At 36.7% G+C, this 22535-nt stretch overlaps 2 protein-coding genes across 4 annotated transcripts in view; one reads left to right on the forward strand and one right to left on the reverse strand.

Moving 5' to 3' along the window:
• The window catches only part of slc41a2b (solute carrier family 41 member 2b), a 65241-nt gene that overhangs the window by 40669 nt on the left and 2037 nt on the right, over nucleotides 1-22535 (forward strand). Inside the window, exon 12 of one of the 2 annotated variants that reach the window (XM_053241916.1) lies at nucleotides 18521-18803. The exons of the other annotated variant lie outside the window; for it this stretch is intronic. Coding sequence (XP_053097891.1) covers nucleotides 18521-18646 — 126 coding nt within the window. The 3' untranslated portion in view covers nucleotides 18647-18803. Of the gene's footprint in view, nucleotides 1-18520; nucleotides 18804-22535 lie in introns of those variants that run through there. 2 annotated transcript variants of the gene reach the window in all.
• chst11 (carbohydrate (chondroitin 4) sulfotransferase 11) overlaps nucleotides 1-22535 on the reverse strand; it is a 51834-nt gene that overhangs the window by 4356 nt on the left and 24943 nt on the right. For both annotated transcript variants that reach the window (XM_026923000.3, XM_026922999.3), the window contains exon 2: nucleotides 16814-16899. In XM_026923000.3, the coding sequence (XP_026778801.2) occupies nucleotides 16814-16899 (86 nt within the window). The remainder of the gene's footprint in view (nucleotides 1-16813; nucleotides 16900-22535) is intronic.

The following is a 22535-nucleotide window of genomic DNA, read 5'->3' on the forward strand; positions in this document are numbered from 1 at the left end:
TGCTTGATTGTGTTCACCTGTTCTGTGTTTAGTTCTGCTAGGTTTGTCTATTTATATCCTGTTGTGCCAGTGTATCATCACAAAGTTTTTTTTATACATTTGTTTCCTTGATTTCAGTGTTTCCTCGTTTTCTATTCTCCTGGTTCAGACCCTTGCATGCTGTCATAGTTTCTGATTATGGATTATGCCTGTTTAATTTTCCCTGCCTATGTTTCGATGCCCACTATGTACTTGGATTATAGTTCTTGGATTTACTTAAAACAAAGCTCTGAGTTTAAGAACTTGCCTCTACTCACTGCATGTTACACTCAGCATGAATGGTCATTCTTTTTAATGAGGTGAAAACCAGAGAACTAAATGAGCAGGAAGTATTTTATTAGTTCACTCAATAAGAAGACCACACTACAGCACAGAGAGTCCTGAGCCCTTACACCCTCTTATATTATAAGACCATTCAGATGCATAATGATAGGACTCTGGCTATTTGAATTAGCTATTGTCAGGTAAAAGTCAAAGCAGTAAAGAGAATGGAGAAGATTTAAGATTACACAATGTACATGACCAACTCTAGGTTCATGTACAGAACATGCAAACATAATCTGATATGTTGTCTGATGGTTCCATATACAGATAGATGACAAATTGAAGGAACAAACCAACAAAAAGTGTGTTAGTAGTGTGTGACCCACCAGAGCAGCTTCTGAGAGCCTTAGTATCAATTCTATAAGTCTCTGGTACTGTACTAGAGCGATGAACACTGATTTTCCCTCAGTTAGTGTTTTAATGATGGTGCTGGAGAGCTCTATCTAACACGCCACTCCAAAATCCCCCATAGGTGTTCAACTGGGTTAAGCTCTGGTGAGTGTGAGGGCCATAGCATATGTTTTACATCATTTTCATCCTCATCAAACCATTCAATTTGCCCTCGTGTCCTGTGGAAAGGGGGTGGGGTCACCCTGGAAGAGACCACGTCCATCAGGACAGAAGCGTTTAGTCATAGGATAAAGGAGATCAGTGAGAATAACTTTTATTGATAAGCAGTGATGCTTCTTTCTAAGGGGACAAGTAAAGCTAAACCATAGCAGGAAAATAAATAAATACTTCCCACTGCATAACTGAGTCACTGTTTTTCCTTTAATTTGTCACCCATCAGCATGTACATTCAGCACGAGCTGATAAGTGGCAGACCTAATGCTTCAGACCTTCAAAAGCATGTGTATGTGATTTTTAATGCCACATTAGGAAAATCCCTTCCAAAGCATCCCAATCTGGATTAAGAACTGTTTTGCATCTCGTTGTGTCGCACAGATGGTGGAGGAATAACCTCCACTCTTCACACTCGTTTCTCATCTCTCCATCACTCACATAAGCAGTGAGGCGTGAGCAAGAGTCTCACACAACACATGTTTACACCAACAACTTGCATGCCGATAAGAGAGATTTGTGCATGGGGAGTTGCCTCGAAATTAGTGGGAATGCGTCAACACATTGCCCTGGAAAAAGAGAGATAAAAAAAAAGAAAAGAAAGACTCGCTCTCTCGCTATCATTTTCTCTCAGACACTGTAACTAAATGGCATAAATGGAATGAATATAGTTATGCATCTGTAACAGACTGTGGGTGCAACTGCTAGTTCATTAAGAGCTTTTTCACTTCCATTAACACGGTTTCCATATCACACATTTATACTCATTTACAAAGATCACAGAGTAAACAATCACAACATGTAAATACCCTCGTTTCATCTATCCTCTCTCTCTAAGATAGGCTCTCTTTTAAACACACGGTCATGTTTTTCTTACCCATTACATCTGAATCTTTTCAGATTAGTATGGACATCATCTCCTTTCAGTTCAATAAATTATTCAGATTATCAGGAACAAAAATTATGTGTTAGCTTGACAAAATGCAGAAGATGATACACTCTTCGTAGTAAGAATACTTACTTGAGCTGTCAGATATGGAGTCAAATTTATTCTAAAAATATTAAAATATCTGCAAGTGAAATATTACATATTAAGGTCTAAAAATAAAATTTGCAAAAACAAATAATAATAAAAATCAAACATAAAAAAACAGTCCCTACACATTCCCTTTTCCCTAATTTTGCTGTTTTTGGTTATTTGATTTTATTTAATTGCTTCTTTTTTTGCTTCTTTTGCATTAGATTAAAACATCTTTGTTAATTTTTTTTAGCAATTATTAATGATTTATAGTAAGTTTTTTATTGACTGACGAGTTATCATTATTTTATTGATAATTTCTTTTTTGGATCTGAGGCACTTTTAGATTCTAAAAATCGATTAGGTCTAAACAAAAACAAAAACAAATAAATAACAAGAACAAGAACAATTATGTTGTTGTTGGTGGTGGAGGTGATGGTGGTGGTGGTGATGGTGATGGTGGTGATGGTGGTGGAGGTGGTCGTGGTGGTGGAGGTGATGGTGGTGGTGGAGGTGGTGGAGGTGGTGATGGTGGTGGTGATGGTGGTGGTGATGGCGATGGTGGAGGTGGTGATGGTGGTGGTGGAGGTGGTGATGGTGGTGGTGGTGGAGGTGGTCGTGGTGGTGGAGGTGATGGTGGTGATGGTGGTGGTGGTGGAGGTGGTGATGGTGGTGGAGGTGGTAATGGTGGTGGTGGTGATGGTGATGGTGGAGGTGATGGTGGTGGTGGTGATGGTGGTGGTGGTGGAGGTGGTGATGGTGGTGGTGGAGATGGTGGTGGTGGAGGTGATGGTGGTGGTGGTGGTGGTGGTGGTGGTAGTGACGGTGGTGGTCAGACACCAGTTTAAAAGAAATGTCTTTGTAAATTAACCTCAAACTTTCCATCAGTATTGGTCAACTAGAATTTGGAGACAACCACAGCCACTTACCAAACATGACAGATATAGCTTTCTAGAAATAAAAAATGAACCAGCCATAAAAGAAATAATTAATAAAAGGTATTTTAGGATTTTTTTAATTTCATCTGTATTATTTATGATGTTCAAAATCACTTTTTGATCCTTAATGTTCTGCTTTGTTTAAATTTTGTGCTGTGTTCTCCAGCTGAGAGACGGATTAGCAGAAACAGACCCAGTTGCCAATAGAACAGTGACCTGGGGCATGAAATCGCCTTGAATCTTTTATTATTATTAATGAGACTGGGGCTTACACTGGCAATAGAGAAAAGTCGTTTGTGTTGTTGGGGCTGCACGTGATGATAATCGTGTCCTGAGGAAGAAAAGTGCTTAAATGCAGCTTTGCCAGCATTTGAAGTCAGTGGGGTTCCTCATTTACTGCCTACAATCCTGTGTGCTTGAAAAGGGTCCAGCATGTGTTTGCTCCAGGAAACCCTATTAAACCGTATAAATAAAATGTGTGGCTGATGTTTGATACATTCTGGTTTACAATACACAGAAAAAGTGAGATAAGCTCAGTGGTGGACTCCTGAGAGAAAGGAAACATGAGATACCACACTGAACAGTCAGGCAGTGTGTTAGTCAGGCAGTGTGAGTCAGAAGATGGAAGTCATATGAGGGCATTTTTAGTACAAGAGTGTTTGTATGAACACAGAAAACACACAATGACCTTCTGATCAGTACTCCAATGCCTTTACCACTGAGCTACCACCGCTCTACCACTGCATGTCTAGGACTTCTCAGTTAATCCCATTTTAATGAGGAGCTTAGTTAATTGGCTAACGCTAATGTAAAAAAAATAATTATGTTTTCAATATTAAGCAAAATAGTGAGAGAATAATATATGTATTTATATGATTTTATACTTAATAATTTGAATTGTACCACAATGCTTTGGAATTCTCAAATCTGATTGGTCAGAGGGTATTGATTAATTCTTCAATAACAGTGCAGCTGCAAAATGAATTCGCTCAATCTAATATGTTATCATTTCAGTAGTAACAGCTACTTTGTATATAATAATCTACTAAATTTCTAACATTCAGTACATTTTCCACCACAGGAAAGTCTTCAGGACAGAGGACTTTGTGCTTATCTCTTTCTTTGTGACATGACTGGCTGTGTTTATTTGTGTCTTATTACCTTCACGGGAGAAAAAAAAAAGGATAGTGTGGGAATGACTGTTTATAGCTGCTATAACTTAAGTGAAAATTTGATTAGTGGCTGTTCCATAACAATAAATATAACTATAAATTGTTAAAAGTATAACATTTTGTTCATTAATAAAATAAAAATTGTAGTCATTGCCAAATTTCTGTGGTATAAGAGGAATAAAACACTTCATGATGTGATGTTATTGGAAAATAAAACTTCAGGGTGGTAACAGTAACTCTGCTTCACAATGGGATACATCACACCATTCTTTCATTTATTATTTTCCTATAACAGCACACCCTCAATTGTTTTATCCCATACTGATTTTATGCAGCTCTTTTGTCTTCAAATAACAGGTCAAAATTAGAAAGTTCAACCAAAACGGAGAATAAAATATACCATATTTCAAAGCTCAACATCAAGGGTACTGCATCTCATTTCCATTTTTCTGTCTTTCACCTTCTCTGTCTTTCTGACTGACAGTCATGATGTGACCCCCTGACCGCGGTGAACTCGAAGTTCTCCTCTCAGACGTCTCCGTCTACAGAACCAGTGCTGAATTATTAACACACGGTGGCATACACTGAATTATTGAAGCATGATCGCGTCCTGTTTGTACTCCTCCAGTCATCTCAAAGAGCGAGCGTATTTCAAACTAGTGGGAGATATTTATCTTACAGGGAGGAAAAGCAAGGAACAAATGCACTTTATTATGGTGAAAATGAGGCAGAGATGGATTTTGAATGGAGAAATTTTTCCAGCCTCAGACATGCTGAGACACAATCCACATGCCAAACTCTAATGCTAAGATTCATTCGTGAAATAAGGCAGTGATTATGTTATAAAGGCCATAGCATGCTTTAATGCTCATGCTTTTCAGTAGCGAGAAGCAGGCAGCTCACTCTGTTGCCGTGGCAATGATGATGACTCATGACAGCTGAACTGTAGATGCACGCCTGTGTGTGTGTGTGTTTGTAATTTGGGTGCGAGAAAGACTGAAAGAGTAGATGTCCCTTCTTTTCAATTAGTTCAGTAAAGACAAAATACTGTAGGTCTCTCTCTCGCTCTCTCTCTCTCTCTCTCTCTCTCTCACACACACACACACACACACACACACACACACACACACACACACACACATAACGATTTTCACCAGTCCAAAATAATTAATTGTGATTCCACATTCCAAATGAACACTTTATATGTATCCTAAACTGGACAGTCTGTAGACAATCTCTGTTTATTTGCACATTATATTTAATCTGAACCAGTCACGTGCATGCGGGATAACGTGGTTTATTGTCAGTGTAACCATAACAAAGAGGAGTGCGGGTCAGTGTGAGTCTGTTTTAATCAGGCTGCTTGTGTGTTTAACAAGTTTTAAATTATTTCCATCTAAGCAAAATGTCATCCAAATGTAATTATTGAGGGGAAAACGAGAAGAATTTGTGACTGCCGTAAAGCTGCTCAGCATTTTACATTTGCCTGATGTTCAGGAGCTCTGGTTATTGAAACAGAAAATGCATGCACTATCCACTGGTAAAGCAGATATATTGCCTTTACTCATCTTGTAATGTTACCAATATTAATAGCCAGTGTCTGTGGCACAAAAAGTATAGATTTTATCAAAGGTTTTCCTCTTTTTGACCATGGGCATGTTTTGCATCTGCACTGAATGTTAAACACTGAGTCGACTTTACTGAGGTCAATTTACATCCCACACCTTCATCATAATGTTAGTTTGATGTTAGTTAGATTTTTAAATAGATTATAAGGATTTCTCACTTTTTTTTTTTTTTTGGATAGAAATTTAATTCTGATTGTCCTCTGCTGGTTTACTCTATTTCCACTGAGGTTTTTACATGAAAGTTTTTTTTATTTTGATTGAGCTACCAGTTAGATGTTAATGCAGCTACTGCATGTAAATGCAGCTACTGTGATGGTCTACATGTTTACTGAATCACCTGATTCAGAACACAATATCACCTCACCTGATTCAGAACACAATATCACCTCACCTGATTCAGACACAATATCACCTCACCTGATTCAGACACAATATCACCTCACATGATTCAGACACAATATCACCTCACCTGATTCAGACACAATATCACCTCACATGTTTCAGACACAATATCACCTCACATGTTTCAGACACAATATCACCTCACCTGATTCAGAACACAATATCACCTCACCTGATTCAGACACAATATCACCTCACCTGATTCAGAACACAATATCACCTCACATGATTCAGACACAATATCACCTCACCTGATTCAGACACAATATCACCTCACCTGATTCAGACACAATATCACCTCACCTGATTCAGACACAATATCACCTCACATGTTTCAGACACAATATCACCTCACCTGATTCAGACACAATATCACCTCACCTGATTCAGACACAATATCACCTCACCTGATTCAGAACACAATATCACCTCACCTGATTCAGAACACAATATCACCTCACCTGATTCAGAACACAATATCACCTCACCTGATTCAGAACACAATATCACCTCACCTGATTCAGACACAATATCACCTCACCTGATTCAGAACACAATATCACCTCACCTGATTGAGAACACAATATCACCTCACCTGATTCAGACACAATATCACCTCACATGATTCAGAACACAATATCACCTCACCTGATTCAGACACAATATCACCTCACCTGATTCAGACACAATATCACCTCACATGATTCAGAACACAATATCACCTCACCTGATTCAGACACAATATCACCTCACCTGATTCAGAACACAATATCACCTCATCTGATTCAGACACAATATCACCTCACCTGATTCAGACACAATATCACCTCACCTGATTCAGAACACAATATCACCTCACCTGATTCAGACACAATATCACCTCACCTGATTCAGAACACAATATCACCTCACCTGATTCAGAACACAATATCACCTCACATGATTCAGACACAATATCACCTCACCTGATTCAGAACACAATATCACCTCACCTGATTCAGAACACAATATCACCTCACCTGATTCAGAACACAATATCACCTCACATGATTCAGACACAATATCACCTCACCTGATTCAGAACACAATATCACCTCACATGATTCAGACACAATATCACCTCACCTGATTCAGACACAATATTACCTCACATGATTCAGACACAATATTACCTCACATGATTCAGAACACAATATCACCTCACCTGATTCAGAACACAATATCACCTCACCTGATTCAGACACAATATCACCTCACCTGATTCAGAACACAATATCACCTCACCTGATTCAGAACACAATATCACCTCACATGATTCAGACACAATATCACCTCACCTGATTCAGAACACAATATCACCTCACCTGATTCAGAACACAATATCACCTCACCTGATTCAGAACACAATATCACCTCACATGATTCAGACACAATATCACCTCACCTGATTCAGAACACAATATCACCTCACATGATTCAGACACAATATCACCTCACCTGATTCAGAACACAATATCACCTCATCTGATTCAGACACAATATCACCTCACCTGATTCAGACACAATATCACCTCACCTGATTCAGAACACAATATCACCTCACCTGATTCAGACACAATATCACCTCACCTGATTCAGAACACAATATCACCTCACCTGATTCAGAACACAATATTACCTCACATGATTCAGACACAATATTACCTCACATGATTCAGAACACAATATCACCTCACCTGATTCAGACACAATATCACCTCATGTTAGTCATTAAAGAAATTAGTTTAGTAATGCCATGCAAGCTAGTAGGGCTGCACAGTTAATCATTTGTTTTCAATCATTATTGTTATTGCAATTTTGGCCTTTGCATTACTGACGTTACAGAAGCAGAGTAATGAAAACTCATGTCTCAGTCTTGCCACTTGGGTTACATTTGAGTTTTTACTTGCAACGTGACTCAGAATTCAAAACCTACTGCTCACAATTTGACTCTCACTTCAAAGTCTATAATATCACAGTGGTGTATTTTTGTTTATGTCTTTAAGCCTCACATTGTACTATCATCTGTCCGTTCTTATGTAAACTCTTCTCCTAAGTGAGTTCTTTATGACACCAAATCAGCTTTTCCACCCAATAAAACCTTACAAACTTTTCCATGATCCAGTTAACGGCCCACATTGGATTTTGCTTTTGCGCATTTATACATCCAATTCACTATTTACAAAGCCCATAATTCTTAAGCCAATTTCAAATTATGAAAGAAAAACAGCAGTATTTTATCACTCCTTGCTTCCATGATTGCATCAGCCTGTGCACATCTTGCTTGAGAATCTTGCTCATTCATTCATCTCCTTATTTGATTGAACTAGAAGCATAAAACTGCATAAAATGAAGGCGATTCTGGCATGATTTTCATACAAATTTAGATCCAAATGCAAATGAGTCTTTGTTAAGCCTTGTGATTATGAGCGCAGTCTCTTTTTCATTCTGTTGAGAATGGATGCAGGGCAGTGTCCTGCACCTCAGGAAGTTTCCACTGGCTCTGCCTAGGTGCTGTCAGGATGCCCTTTACACAGCTCACACACACGCACACACACGCACACACACACACACACACACACACACACCAGAACACAAACGCACACACTCTCACAAAGGGTTTTATATTAAGAGGTTACGCAAAAGTGCCCAGGTAAACTTGCCACCTGAGATGGCAGGGTATGATGTGGGATACCTGATCTGTCCTGTGAGCCACTGTTTGTGTGCAAGTGTGTGTGTGTGTGTGTGTGTATGTGTGTCCATCAGACGTAAGAAGCAATTCTGCAATGCACACACCCACACACAGGTTGCGCTGAGGGGAAAACTGGCTTCAAATAAACAAACACAAACATACACAGGCACTCAGTATGAGGGAGAAAGAGAGAAGGACGAACAGACGAGTAGGAGAGAGTGAGAGAGAGAGAGAGATCTCAGAAAAGCCAAGCCAGTGATTTTCCACCTTTTGCACTTGAAAAGTTTCTTACATCAAGCTCCTGAGACAAGCTTACAGTTCAGCGAGTTCATAACCATGATCAAGTGAAGAGTGTGTGTGTGTGTGTGTGTGTGTGAAGATGGGAAAGAAAGAGTCGCCGTGTGAAGCTATGATTATAGCAGGACCTTGATGAGAAAGATAATGAAAGGCTAGACTAACTTTCTTTGGCATATCAAACGGTCCACATGCACACACACACACACACACACACACGTACATGGGCCTGCAGTCTCGAACACAATTAAGCCTTGTCCTAAAGTAAAGGATGTTCAAAGTTGAATTAGCAGTGATGGCGCATTTTAGCTTGAAGGGTTGCTTCATCTGTGTCCAGTAAACCAGCCCACTGTGTCTTGTCCAAAATGAGCTACAATTATAAAGCCTACAGAGCAGAAAAGAAGAAGCAGTAGGCTGTAATGGCTACTTTTATGTCAGACGTGTGTTTTATGTTTCAGCTTAAGCAGAGGTTAATATTTAGTTTAACAAAATTTACCATGTTCCCACTGGACGTTCAGACATATGAAAGGAATAAAACACGGTGGGGTGTGCTGGTATAGGAAAATAATCAATAAAAAGGTGATGTGATGTATAAATACCATTATACCACAGCACTTTTCCCTAATTCTCAAATCTGATTGGTCAGAAGGTGTTAATTTTTTTTCTATAACAGTAAATCATAGGTTTATATGAATGCACATGTTCTAATACGTTATTGTTTCTATAGTAACAACTAATTCACTTCCAACTATAGCGGACACGCAACATAATCTAAATACAATAAAAAGTGTACTAAGAAACATATGGTTGTTCAACAAAGAAATGATATAGTGAAGCTTATTTATCATTTATGGAAGGAGTCTCCAGTGCTAGCACTTTGTAGTGGTCTGTCATTTTCCCTGCCATGGTAAAGTCAGAAGGCTTTGTACTTTACAGTTTATTGGTAACATGACAAGCTACATAGCTGTAAGCTGATAAAAACTAAGATGTGCTGTTTTTTAATTATTAAAAAATATACAATCTTTGGCAAATTGCTGTGATATAAGAGGAATAAAACACTTACTGGAAAATAATCAACATTGTATATCAGTAACTCATTTATTATTTTCCTGAAACAGCATGTGTTTTATTCCTCACTTAATGTGAGGCAATACCATTTTAGATGTCGCCAAAAAAAGTCATTAAATATTATACCATTTTCTGAAAAGAAGGTAGACTATACTTTTAAACATCACAAATCAGTGAAAAAATTATTCTGCACTGTTTCAAACTACTGAAAGCTTTCCTGTTTGAAAAACATTACATTGTAAATAGGCAAAAATCCATCAATACTGTATTTATATTTGTAAGATTGATGCTAGCTGAAGCTGACTCTATGTATACCACAGAAAGTGAATCTGTGGACTGCACTACACAATAAAAGGTTAATCAATTATACTTTCCAAATTGCTGTTATATATCTCTCTTATGTGTTAGTAAGAGCATCTGGTTTAATAGCTAACAAAAAGTATGATGAATAATTAAAGACACTATTGGTTATGAAATATTTTTAAACACTTAATTGCATTGCCAAATAGTATTTTGTATTTCTAATACTATCAATCACTTTATGGGGATTTCTAAAAGGGTTTTTTAAATGGCTAAGGTTTTAGCATCTTAAAGAAGTCCTACTTGGAAGCTTATCAAGACCCCTGTTTGTAAAAGTAAAACCCTCAGAGGGACAAGCTGAAGAATTGTTTAGGGAGTTATGTGGATCCCTTTTTCCATGAATTTTTCATACAGTTCCACCACTAATTGCTGTTGAATCCCACGTTTTATACATTTAATGGACCTAAATGCTACTTTGGCTCGAGTGAAGAAACAAACAACGAGCTGTTCAATAGATTTTGCACATTTCAGTTCATTTTAGTACATATTAATTATTCAACAGTAATAATTACGGATTCATTATTAATGAATACAGATTGTGTCTTTCAGAAAAACGCAGATAGTGAGCACAGACCGACCTGAGACAACTATGCAATGTTAAACTGGCCCATAAAAAGACGTTTCTTAAATTGATCCTGGTCCGTCTTGATCTGGCTCATAAATATATATCTCTTTTGGTTCTTGTTGGTGTCAAAAGACTTATTAAAACTTTTTCAAAATCTCATCAAACTATTAACATATGCCAAGATGTGATTTTTTTTCTTTAAATTATTATTGTGCTCAATGGATTGAGGTCTTTGGCTTGCGATGCCTCCTGTTTGCAGTCGTCATTACGCTGCTCATCGTACTGCTTGCTTCATTACACCTTATTCTAACTCAGTTTAGTGAGAACCAAGAGGACATTACTGCATCTATGTAGCTATAAAGGGATTAACTGCAGCTATAAAAGTATATGGAATGTAAGCGAGAGAGAGTGGGTATGTATATGTGTTTGTGTGTGTGTGTTTGTGTGTGTGTGTGTGTGTGTGTGTAAAACAGGTGTAAAAGTGCCACTGTAATGGTTTTTACCAGCTGTGACTTCTCCCAGGCGGATATTAACATTGCTGTATAAAACTGCGTACTGCATCTAAACCACCAAAAATGCTGCTGAGTGTATAAAGTGAGGGCCTGTGGACTTCCCACATGTGCGTATGTTTTAGATAAGGTCAGGCTGAGTCAGCGTAGACATCTGTATACATACACAATCTGTAATTAACGTTAATTACAGACAGATTCAGCGAGAATCATTTTTTTCATGAATAAAAAATACTGAAACTGGAAGGATGCGTTTAGCTAGTCAGTGCAGTAAGGGCTTTGCAATTATTTTAGCTGATCGATCATGTAACCGATCACGATTGCATATTTCCATAAAAATAGGCCTCAGCAATGTTTAAAAAAAGGTCCAGTTTATTGTCAATGTATTGAGCATCCACTGTGTTACTCAGTGTAATAAGAAAGTAAGTGTGATGCATGTGTTACCACTCCAAAGTCGATCATTTCCCAATAACAGCATGATCAGAATAAGAAAAAAATACCAGTTGTTACTGAGAAACCACAAAATTCAACATCCTCTATCCTTACTTTGTCCTGTGGTGGAAAATAAAAATCTCCTTACAGAAATCTCCACCAAATGAATGATTACATATTTTTCTTTGTTAAATAATTAATGTTTTCTATCTATTTATTATTAGATTCGTATTCAACTGCACTGTGGTATAAACTGCTGTAGTGCTGTATTTTAATCATTATTCTCAATCAAGAATTTTGATTTATAAACTATTATTAGCTATGTTATATAAAAGTAATATTTAGTGGAGTTTTAACTTAGCCCATATCATTAATAATACTACATTATTTATTCACATATTTTGTTTTGCTACAGTATATTTTTATTGTTTTAGTAACCTCTTATTACTTATTTATTTAAGCTATCATTGAAGTAATGGCTTTTTTAGGAAGAGACAGAAACTGAAATTACTTATAGGTTTAATGTCAATGCTGTTCTTCATAAAATGTACCATTATTACACTACTATTATGCTTATACTATAGAAGTGGCATAAACTCAGCAGCAAAGACAATTAAATCATGAATTACAATTAATTTTTTGACAATTATCCAAATTTTAAAATTGTGACAGGCCAGTTTACTAAGATACACTTTAACTATATATTCATATAATACTCCTTATTTAATGGAACAATGATTGTAGGCTGTTTACTTTCATTACAACTATTAAAGCAATAATTTTATACAACTAACTAATAATTCATTATAACTATAATCTAAGGACGTCAATCACTGTATGTTGGTATGGATCAATATACTGCAACTTATCATGATTAATATCAACCTATTTTGCAACAGAGCAGGATCTTACAAAACAACAATGACTCCCATAATGTCCAGTTTATTATTCAGAATAATAAATTTAATAAACTTAATACAGGCTGTTATATTAATGTGCTTTAAGGACAGTTCATGAAGGACAGGAAAGACAGTACGCTAAATCTCAGTGCACTACAGCAGAGTGTAGGATTGTATTTGTAACAGCTCAGTGAACTGCACTGTTATAGTATAATATACCCTTAAATTTCTGTATCATTATTCAGTTATTTATTGTAAAGCATACTATTCAGTAACTAGAAGAACTAACAGCTAATAGGAAAGGTGTGCAGTTACAAGTTACAACAGTGAGGAATGAAAATCTAATCTTAACAGTATGTTATAATTTATATATTCTGTTATTTGTGGTGTTGTAGTACACTTGTAGTTGTTTCTACAGAACATCCAGTTGTTTCACTAAAGTAGAACCCTGTGCATTTCCCATAATAGCTTCAGCAAGTCATCTAAGGACTGAATTAAACTTCAAATGCCTCACATCAGCTCATGGTCCACTGAACCGTAAAATGGACACACACTTTCTTTCTCTGTTTAGGCTTTAGACATTCCGTATGTTTAGTTATAGAAATCTGAACATGACTCTTTACGAGTAGAGCTTTTTATGCATCTGCAGAGGCAACTAGAACACTGGCAGAAAAATAATCTGTGCTTTATATATTTATATTAGAACACATCAATAGTCTTAAGATCTATAATAAGAATTCGATATAGGCAAATACTGTATATAGGCAAAGTGCTCTTGCTTGTTGGAAATGTTGGTATTGTTCCTCTTCTCTCTTCCTCTTCTTCTGTTTCTCTTCTTATGTAAAACTGGCAATTAGCAACAATGTAGTATAAATGATGCCTAATGGATTAGGGACCAGAAATGTCACTGGTCTAACCACTGGTATAGTCTAGTGATGCACTGAGATGAACATTTCTGCCTACAAACAAAACTAAAGTCCAGGACAGAGTGGACTGAAAACAAAAATCCCAACACCAAGTGTTTTTTTTTTTTTCATTGTTAAAATTATTTTTTATTTAATTTTAGCTTTTTGTACTGTTGCTGTTTTGAATTGCTGCATAAATTGTAGCAATTTATTTTGTGATGTCTATTTTTATCCTTTAAATGTTATAAACAAATAAATAAATAAATAAATACTTTATATTCTCCTGAGTGGAGCGTTCGCCCTATTGTCAACAGAAAGATGTGACAGTCATACTTGGCTGGGAGCCAAAGGAGCAAAATTGTCCATTCTCTCAGGGTGGGAAGGATGGCATACTCTGTCTCTCTTGCCAATCACAGCAACATTAGTGGGCATCTGTGAGCCCATGTAAATTAAAAATATGCAGCTGGTTTCACGTGTCTTGGAGTAACCACGTGTTAGCCTTCACCCTCCCCGGGTGGTAGCTGTCGTATGGTGATGGATTGCTGGCTAATGGGTGGGAAATTGTTCATAAAAAATTGAGCCAGCATTAAATTAACCAACATATAATATGTTTTATGAGTGTAATAATTTGTAAATTGTTTTATATTGATACTTTGTGTATTCAATCTTTTAGAAATGGAATAGAGTAACTTTTTCAGTCAAAGTTTCCAGAATTTTTACTCGTATGGCAAAAAAAAATGAATATCAGTGCATCCTTAGTTTAGTGTAGTAACTTATTAAAATGTAAAGTAATCAGAGTAAGATTACAGTGTAGCTAAGGATCAGTGGAAATAACTCACGAACTGTGCGAGTGAAGAACTGATTGGGAGTGTGTGCTTCCTAAAAAGAGGATGATGCAGCACCTGGTAGTACAAATTTGTGAACTGAAATGCTTTATACTGTAATGTGAAACTGCACTGAAACAGTAGCCAGTCATCTCACAGCAGGAACCAAAGAGCAGGTTCTTCAATATTGCCTACTTAATGTCAAGCATCCCAGATTCTTCTGTAAATTCACTTGAAGAGCTAGCCCAATGAGCCCTCATTATTATTCCACTGCTCTTTCAACTGCTATATTCAGGCTGAAACTGCTCTAATAGACGGCCGTTTGCATCGCAGAAATGTTTCAGGAATTCTTGCCTGCTCTAATCTCCTTCTGAAAGCAATCAGAATAGAATTTCCAGATTGCACCATGAAGACACTGCAGATGAACACAAGTGATGCATGAAGTACAGCCATAACTGTGCTAATAGCAGGCAGGAGGAGATATTATAGCTTCATTAAAAATGGCAAGGCAGCCTGAAATCCAAAGCAGCATGGCATTCCTGGTGTATACACATCCACACATCCACTGGTAGTCATGATGAATGAAACTTCTTTAAAACTTCAAAAATGTTTCAGAGTAAAATAATGCCAGATGTGATTATAGCCCCAAGTCTATGCCTTTCCTCTTATCCAGAGGAGGACAGTTGGCATGGCAACAATGTTCATTTGTCTCCAAAAGATGCAGAGGTGGACAAAGTGTGTGTGTGTGTGTGTGTGTTTGTGTGTGTGTGTGTGTGTGTGTGAGAGAGAGAGAGAGAGAGAGAGAGAGAGAGAGATAGATAGGGATGAGCTTAATATATGCAAAATGTGCTTAGAGGACAGTTCCTTTATGCAGATTGGTGCAGATGTATTTTATAAAAGAAAGGAAATGAGGATTTGAGTGCCATATTGAGTTTCCATAGCAACATGGTCAAGCACTGAAGTCAGGGTCGAAAGGTTACTGTGAGCTTTCCGAGCACACTTCTTTTTACAAAATTCAGTAGTCTGAATGCTGGTGTAACATCCTAAGAATAAATATTGAGTAACTACAGTGAAATTAATAGAAAATATTAAAATATGTAGCTATGAAAGTCATAAGTTGGGGCTTAAGAGGTTACACCTACTATATATTCCTCTTGAATCTCAAATCAGGGGTTAAAACCACTTCTCCTGATTGAATGGAAAAGGCAAAACGTCACTGTGTGACTATAAAATGTCAATTATTGTATGTTTATAATGTTGAATGTTTTGAAAATGGAAACCTAAGATACATATACTGGCAATGCTTATTTTTGCTGTATTAAAAAATGTATCATATCGAGACACCACCATATTGTATCAAATGGAATTTTGAATGTTGTGTTCATTATAACAATTTATATAATGAAATTACATATATTTAGCTGGTAAGTTTTTCTGAGCATCTTGGAGAATCTGCCACAGTTCTTCTGGAGACTCTGTCATATTTGTTTCTGTTTTTGCAGATAAAACTAGACAGACTTCTTTATGATTTTTGTCTGAAAAGTGGTGTGTTATGTAATATGCTGCTTTTGTTTACTGCCAAACAAACATTTTCCTGTAACATTTGATTTTTTTGTTGGAAAAGTAATGTTTGAAATCTAAAATCTTTTTTGACTCAGTAATGCAGAAGTCATAAAATAAACATATAAGACAAAATTTGTATTTAAAAAAAAATAGGGTGCCTAACACTTTTGCACAGTACTGCACATGCAAAGAAATGCTGTAGAGCAATGATGCCTTCAAAAATAATTAAATTACATGTTTCTACTTTTAAAAATCTTGCATCTTGCAGAACCAGCTACAGTTCTTCTGGAGACTTTGACTATTGCATTTGCTTCTTACTTTTGCAGCAAAACCCAGCAGCTTTCATTATGCTTTCTGTCTGAAAAGTGGTCTGTTACGTAATATGCTGCTTTCTTTACTGACATACAAACATCTTTCTGTAACCTTTAATTTTGTGCTGGAAAACTAATGTTTGGAAATCTAAAATGTTTATACCTACTCAATAATATAGAAGTCAAAAAATAAAAATCTATAACAAAATCTATAGCTAAAGATATACATATATCAGACAGGCTGATATTTGTAGCCTGTTGAAGAGGTACCTGTGTGGGGTTATAAAGCTCCTGCAGCGCATTTCTTGAGCCTCTCCTACAGCAGCCCTCTGCTGCAAACGGGTTCCGTCTCATTACTGCAAAACAAACAGAGACAGAGACAGAGACAGACGGTTAGCCAGTAAATAAGACACAGACTAGGGCTAAAACCAGAATGCTAAAATGTGGGTAAAAACAGTGAACACATACATGCTTATAGTTTTTTAAACAAAGTGGTTGTGTCTCAGACCGAAACCCTCAAGTAGTGTTATTAAACTTTTATTTGGCAGAGCCCCTCATATATTAACATAAATTTCCACATGCACCCCAACAAATAACACATCAAACACAATGCAAATATTTGACACAACTTATAAAATAGCAGAACATCTCCATTGACACTAACTGAGAGCAAGTGTTGGTATATTTTCCTGTCCTAGTTCTCTGCTAAATCTCTTGGTTATCATGGGTCTCTCCTAAATGTGGCGGAAATTGCATAGATCTACAAATATGTAAAGGAATTTGAGTAGTAAAACTTGTGCAAACCTTACATAAGGAATATAATGAACCATGGTTGTGTTTAATGTTGTGGAACCTCCATAACACAAGTTAGTTCATGTTATCACTCCGTTCCCTCACTAGACTCTCTTATTTCTCTCAAAAAATGGAGCTTGTCATGTTACCGAGAAACCACAATGTGCAAAGCCTTCTATCTTGAGAACTTTCTTCACTTTCCTGACTTACCTCTGACTGTTACAAAGTACTCACAGAAAAAAACCTCCCATATCAACAATTACTATTAATATAAACCTGTGATTTCTCTTGCAGCTGGAACTGTCATCTTCTGACCAATCAGAATTGAGAATTCATGTGGTTTGACAAAAAAGTTCAACTACAAATCCATTTTGTTTATTCTCCTGACAGTTGGCACCACTGGCCTCATGCATTATTATCTTCAGTGTGTAAAATATTGAAAATCCTCTATGTCCAAGCGTATATCAGAACCTGCCTTCTGGGTTTCTAAAGGACGTGTGTGATGAATATTTCATATGCAGCAGAAACAAATCTAAGCTGTCCCTCTTGCTTTCATGCTATCATTATGCTTCTCTGTGTCAATGCCCCGTCTTATGCATTTTATGCAAAGCCTACAGTGATAGTGTTTGTGAAAAACTAAGCCAGAGCTCGACATTAAATAAGTCTCTGTTCTGCTATTTACAAATCACAGTTGATGAACACACAACTGTCTCAATCTGAAGAACATTAAAGGTGATTACTCAATAAAAACCCAACAAGTCTGTAATGTGAAATGACGCACAATAAATTAAGTAGAATAATGTTAAACCTTATTCACTGACGAAATTAATAAATAGAGCTTAGAAATCAAAATGATTCTGTAACCTTCGCTTAAAATGGGAACACCACTGATTTTTCAAAATGAATGAATCATTTATTGAGAAGTAAGCAAAGTCATTACAGCTGTCTTGATGAAAAATGCACTGATGTAGAGGCATTTAACAAGTCAGGATTGTTTACAACAGCAGTTTTAGGAACCAGGGTTTTAAGAGTGAAAAAGATGCTTTATCAGAAAGTTATTATGCAGAATGGTTACAAACCACTGCGTGTCTGCCTGATTATCCAATCAGCCAGATTCACAGAAACTGGACAGTTGAAGATTGGAAAAAAATGTCGCCTGTTTTGTTTTTTTGTTTTTTTCATCAGCTGTCCAGTCTGGGTGAGAATGTGCATGCTGTAGCCTCAGATTCCTGTTTTTGGCTGACAGGAGGCCCATCCAGCTCAAGGTTCGACATGTTTTGCGTTCTGAGATGCTTTTCACCACAATTGTAAAGAGTAGTTATTTGAGTTACTGTACCCTTCCTGTCAATTTGAACCAGTTTGGCCATTCATCTCTGACCTTTCCCATGAACAAGACATTTCCACCCACAGAACCACTGCTCACTGTATGTTTTTTTTGCACCATTCTATGTAAACTCTAGAGACCACTGTATGTGAAAATCCCATGAGATCAGCAGTTTCTGAAATACTCAAACCAGCCTATCTGGTGCTAACACCTATAACACAGTCAAAGCCACATTCTCATGTTGGATGATTGGCTGAATATTGTATGAATTTGCAGGTGTACAGGTGTTCCTAATAAAGTGGCCAGTGAGTATATACAGTAGCCCACCTTACTCAGAAAAACGCAGAGTACAAGGATGTCGAGGAGGCATACAGTTTCTAGAATGTACCAAAGCCATCTCACTTTAAAGCAAAATATACAGACGAACAATTACGGTGCCTCCATAATATATGTTTGCAATTGCAAAGATTTCACTGCCTAGTCAGCAAGGTCTGTAAATTTCTCTCAAATGGACCATTTTTCTTTAAAGGTCTCTGCATGCCTTTGTTTCACTTTTCATTCTCCTGAGATTTTCCTGTAAGCCGGTTTTTCTCAGAAACATAGTTAATGAATAGTATGGTAGTCTTCATGCATCCATACCATTTAACAATGATTCTTTGTGCTACAACATTTTAAGCAAAGCAGAGCTTCAGTTTTCTATAATTAAGTGTAATGGATACATATACGTAAGCACCAACTAACATACTGGGCAGACGTGAATTCAGTTTTCAGTTTGAAGTTAAAGTCTTCATGCTCTAGAGAGTTGTTTCAATGGTACAAAGAATGGCTTCTATTATTCAGGATTTAGTGATGGAATTTTAAGGCAGGAACAGAATCGCAACAAAGACCATAAACAGTTCTTCATCATGGTCCTTTCACTTTCTGCATTTAAAAAAACTTCACAAACTTGCTATGTCTGGGGTTCTTGCTTTTTTTTGGCATCATAAAATTGGAACTGTGATAATAGTGAGGGATTAGATTAGATTAGGGATTAGTTTAAATAAAGATTCACTACCTCAAAGGTTGTATCATTTGTTTTTGTTTTTATTTTTTTAATTTTATTTAAAAGTTGTAATGTTACTACTCATTATGATGGAGCTAATGGAAGATTTTGTTACCAATTAATGCTAAGTGTAATTACTATGTCATTTTAGCCATGCTGAGACTTTTCCAAGTAATTTTCCAACACACATGAGGAAAATGTTGATATTTCTGATTGTTGTGTCTTGTTTCCACCATCACTGTGCCTTTACATTGTCTGTATAAAAGACCTGAAAGACGTGGCTATGTGCTGGCTATCTAAACTGCCTCAGCTTTTAGCTAGCTTCTATGCTCTGTGTTTAGATTTCCCAGTTGTCTCACAACTTTAATGCTCTCACAACATTAACCACTTGATGTAGACCAACATTTTTCACACTAGCAGGCAACAAGTCATTCTTTTCACTTGTAGTTTGTCTCTTGTGGGTGTCTAGCAATCACTGCTTTTGTCGCATGTGGGCTTGCAGATTAGCAAAGTGAGCTAACTGTATTAGCTACATATACTCAGCAGAGGCATCAAAGATCACTGCTACTTCCTTTCGAACTTCATTTTCTTCATAATGTCTCCATACACATTTAATGACAGGATAAGATGGATTAAGTTGTGGAGTAAGGAAACAACATAAAAATTGCAGATCACATGCATCATAGAATTGAGGAATCATTCAAGGTAATCGTTTGGGTTTGACGCTTTACAGCATCATACCTAATGTGCGCAGAATTGCACAAACATAGAAGATGAATGGACGCCTGTTGCTTTGTTAGGCTTATATATTGGCACTTATAACAAACCCACAACTTTTACTTACAGCTTTGTTAAACTACAGACCAAAACACAAAGCCTAATACAAAGTCATATGTTAAGTACATTCTGTACTCACACACACACACACACACACACACACACATCTAATTTGGTGTAAGCCTCCTGTGAATGGGCTTTAATAATTCATGACATTTCAAGCTTTCAATATTAAAATGAAGTTATGGATTTGATATTTGGGAAAATCTACCATGCCATAACCTTCCGAGTGGTACTCCCTATTCGCCACTACAGTTCTCTGCGATGTTCTTCAGTCTTCTAGCGCAAAGCAGAAGTGGCTGAGGACGTTGTCCAAATTCTCTGAGCTCTTTCGAATTCATGCAATAACCCACACAAAAGTGTAGAAATGGATTAGTGTGTGTATCTCTGTATCAGATTTAGACGTCATGGATAATTGAAGCATTTTAATGTGCCATGATATAACTGGTTTTGATGGGTTTGCAATTTGGTCCGATGACAAGGGTAATCACTGCGTAACAGAGCTAATGTCCAGCGAAGAAAAAATGATGTCCTGTGAAAGCTGTCCTGGGAAAGACGGCTACAGTTCATCAATCCTCTCTCTCTCTCTCTCTCTCTCTCTCTCTGTGACAAACAGATTGTTCAAAGCATCTATAATGTAAGCGATAACAGGAACTAACTTAAATGTAACTATGAATTGATAAAAAGTATGAAGTGTCTTTTTTTTAATTAATAAAAAAATACTCATTGGCAAATTACTGTGGTGCAAGAGGAATAAAAACTTCAGGAAATGCTGCTATAGGAAAATAACTTCAAGGTGCTAACAGTAACTTCACTTTGCACTAACAGCATCACACCACATGGTCCTTGATTATTTTCCTATAACAGCACACCGCCAAGTGAGATGTTTTTTTTTTTTTTAATGTTTTTCACACACTGTTAGAGCATGTGCATATCCCTGTAGCCATATTGTTCCCAGCTTTTGATTCCACACCATTTGTTGTGTCTAGTCATAAGGAATGCAGGACATGATAAATGAGAAGAAAGGATGATGACAGAAGAGAAATGAACAAACAAAATCATGAGCAAAACCTAATAATGATGGAGAAGAAAGAGGGAAAGTTAGAGAGAGAAGAGAAATAGGTTTCTACAGCCGTTACACACAGAACAGTTTACAGCTCATTACGGCTAGAAACAATAAACAGTACACAAAGGAGCAAGGCCATATGTGTGTGTGTGTGTGTGTGTGTGTGTGTGTAAAGTTCAATGTGAGGCCGTTCCACCTGAGAAAGCACCTCAGTAGTAAGAGACACCATTATTCCACCAAAATGAACATTCTTGGCTGAAACCAAACTCATGACACAGTGGGCAGGAAATTTTAAATGGGGTTTCTTTTTAAATTAATTTGCTTTCTTAATTTGCTTTTCTCAAATGATACTGACTTATTATGCTTTGCATTTATACTTATAAATGGAAAACTACAATGTGATGAAAAAATATTGATAAGCAATTATTTTCCAATAGATTAAAACTCTATTCCAGAACTGCAAAACAAAAAAACTAGTTTCATCATCAGCCCTATACTCTAAATAATTTTTCTTTGTACAGGGAATTTTTAACCATTATTCCCCTTTCTTATTATGACTGAAATATTTCTGCAACGTATTATGCTTTTCTCGCCCCAGTGAAAAGCAAGGAAAGAAAGAAAGAAGTATTTTGTACAGAGTGAGCTTATTTGCTATAATTTGCTTGTGCAAATGAAATAGCTCATGGTGACAGTTAGACATCTATATTTATTCTAATATTTATTCTAACTAACTTGCCAAGTCCTCACTCTCGGAATAAAATCTGCAAATATGAAGTTTCCAGTTTATTAGGTGCTAAATATGTGTGTCTAATAAACATGTAACTTAGTGTACATGAAAAATTACATTTTAAACAACAGATAGATAGATTTCAAGCACTGCAGAAAATAGTCTTTACATTGCTAAGCCAGAGCTATAAAGGAGAAATAGTAC

Source organism: Pangasianodon hypophthalmus, chromosome 18, assembly GCF_027358585.1.
Source record: "Pangasianodon hypophthalmus isolate fPanHyp1 chromosome 18, fPanHyp1.pri, whole genome shotgun sequence".
Taxonomy (NCBI): Eukaryota; Metazoa; Chordata; class Actinopteri; order Siluriformes; family Pangasiidae; genus Pangasianodon; species Pangasianodon hypophthalmus.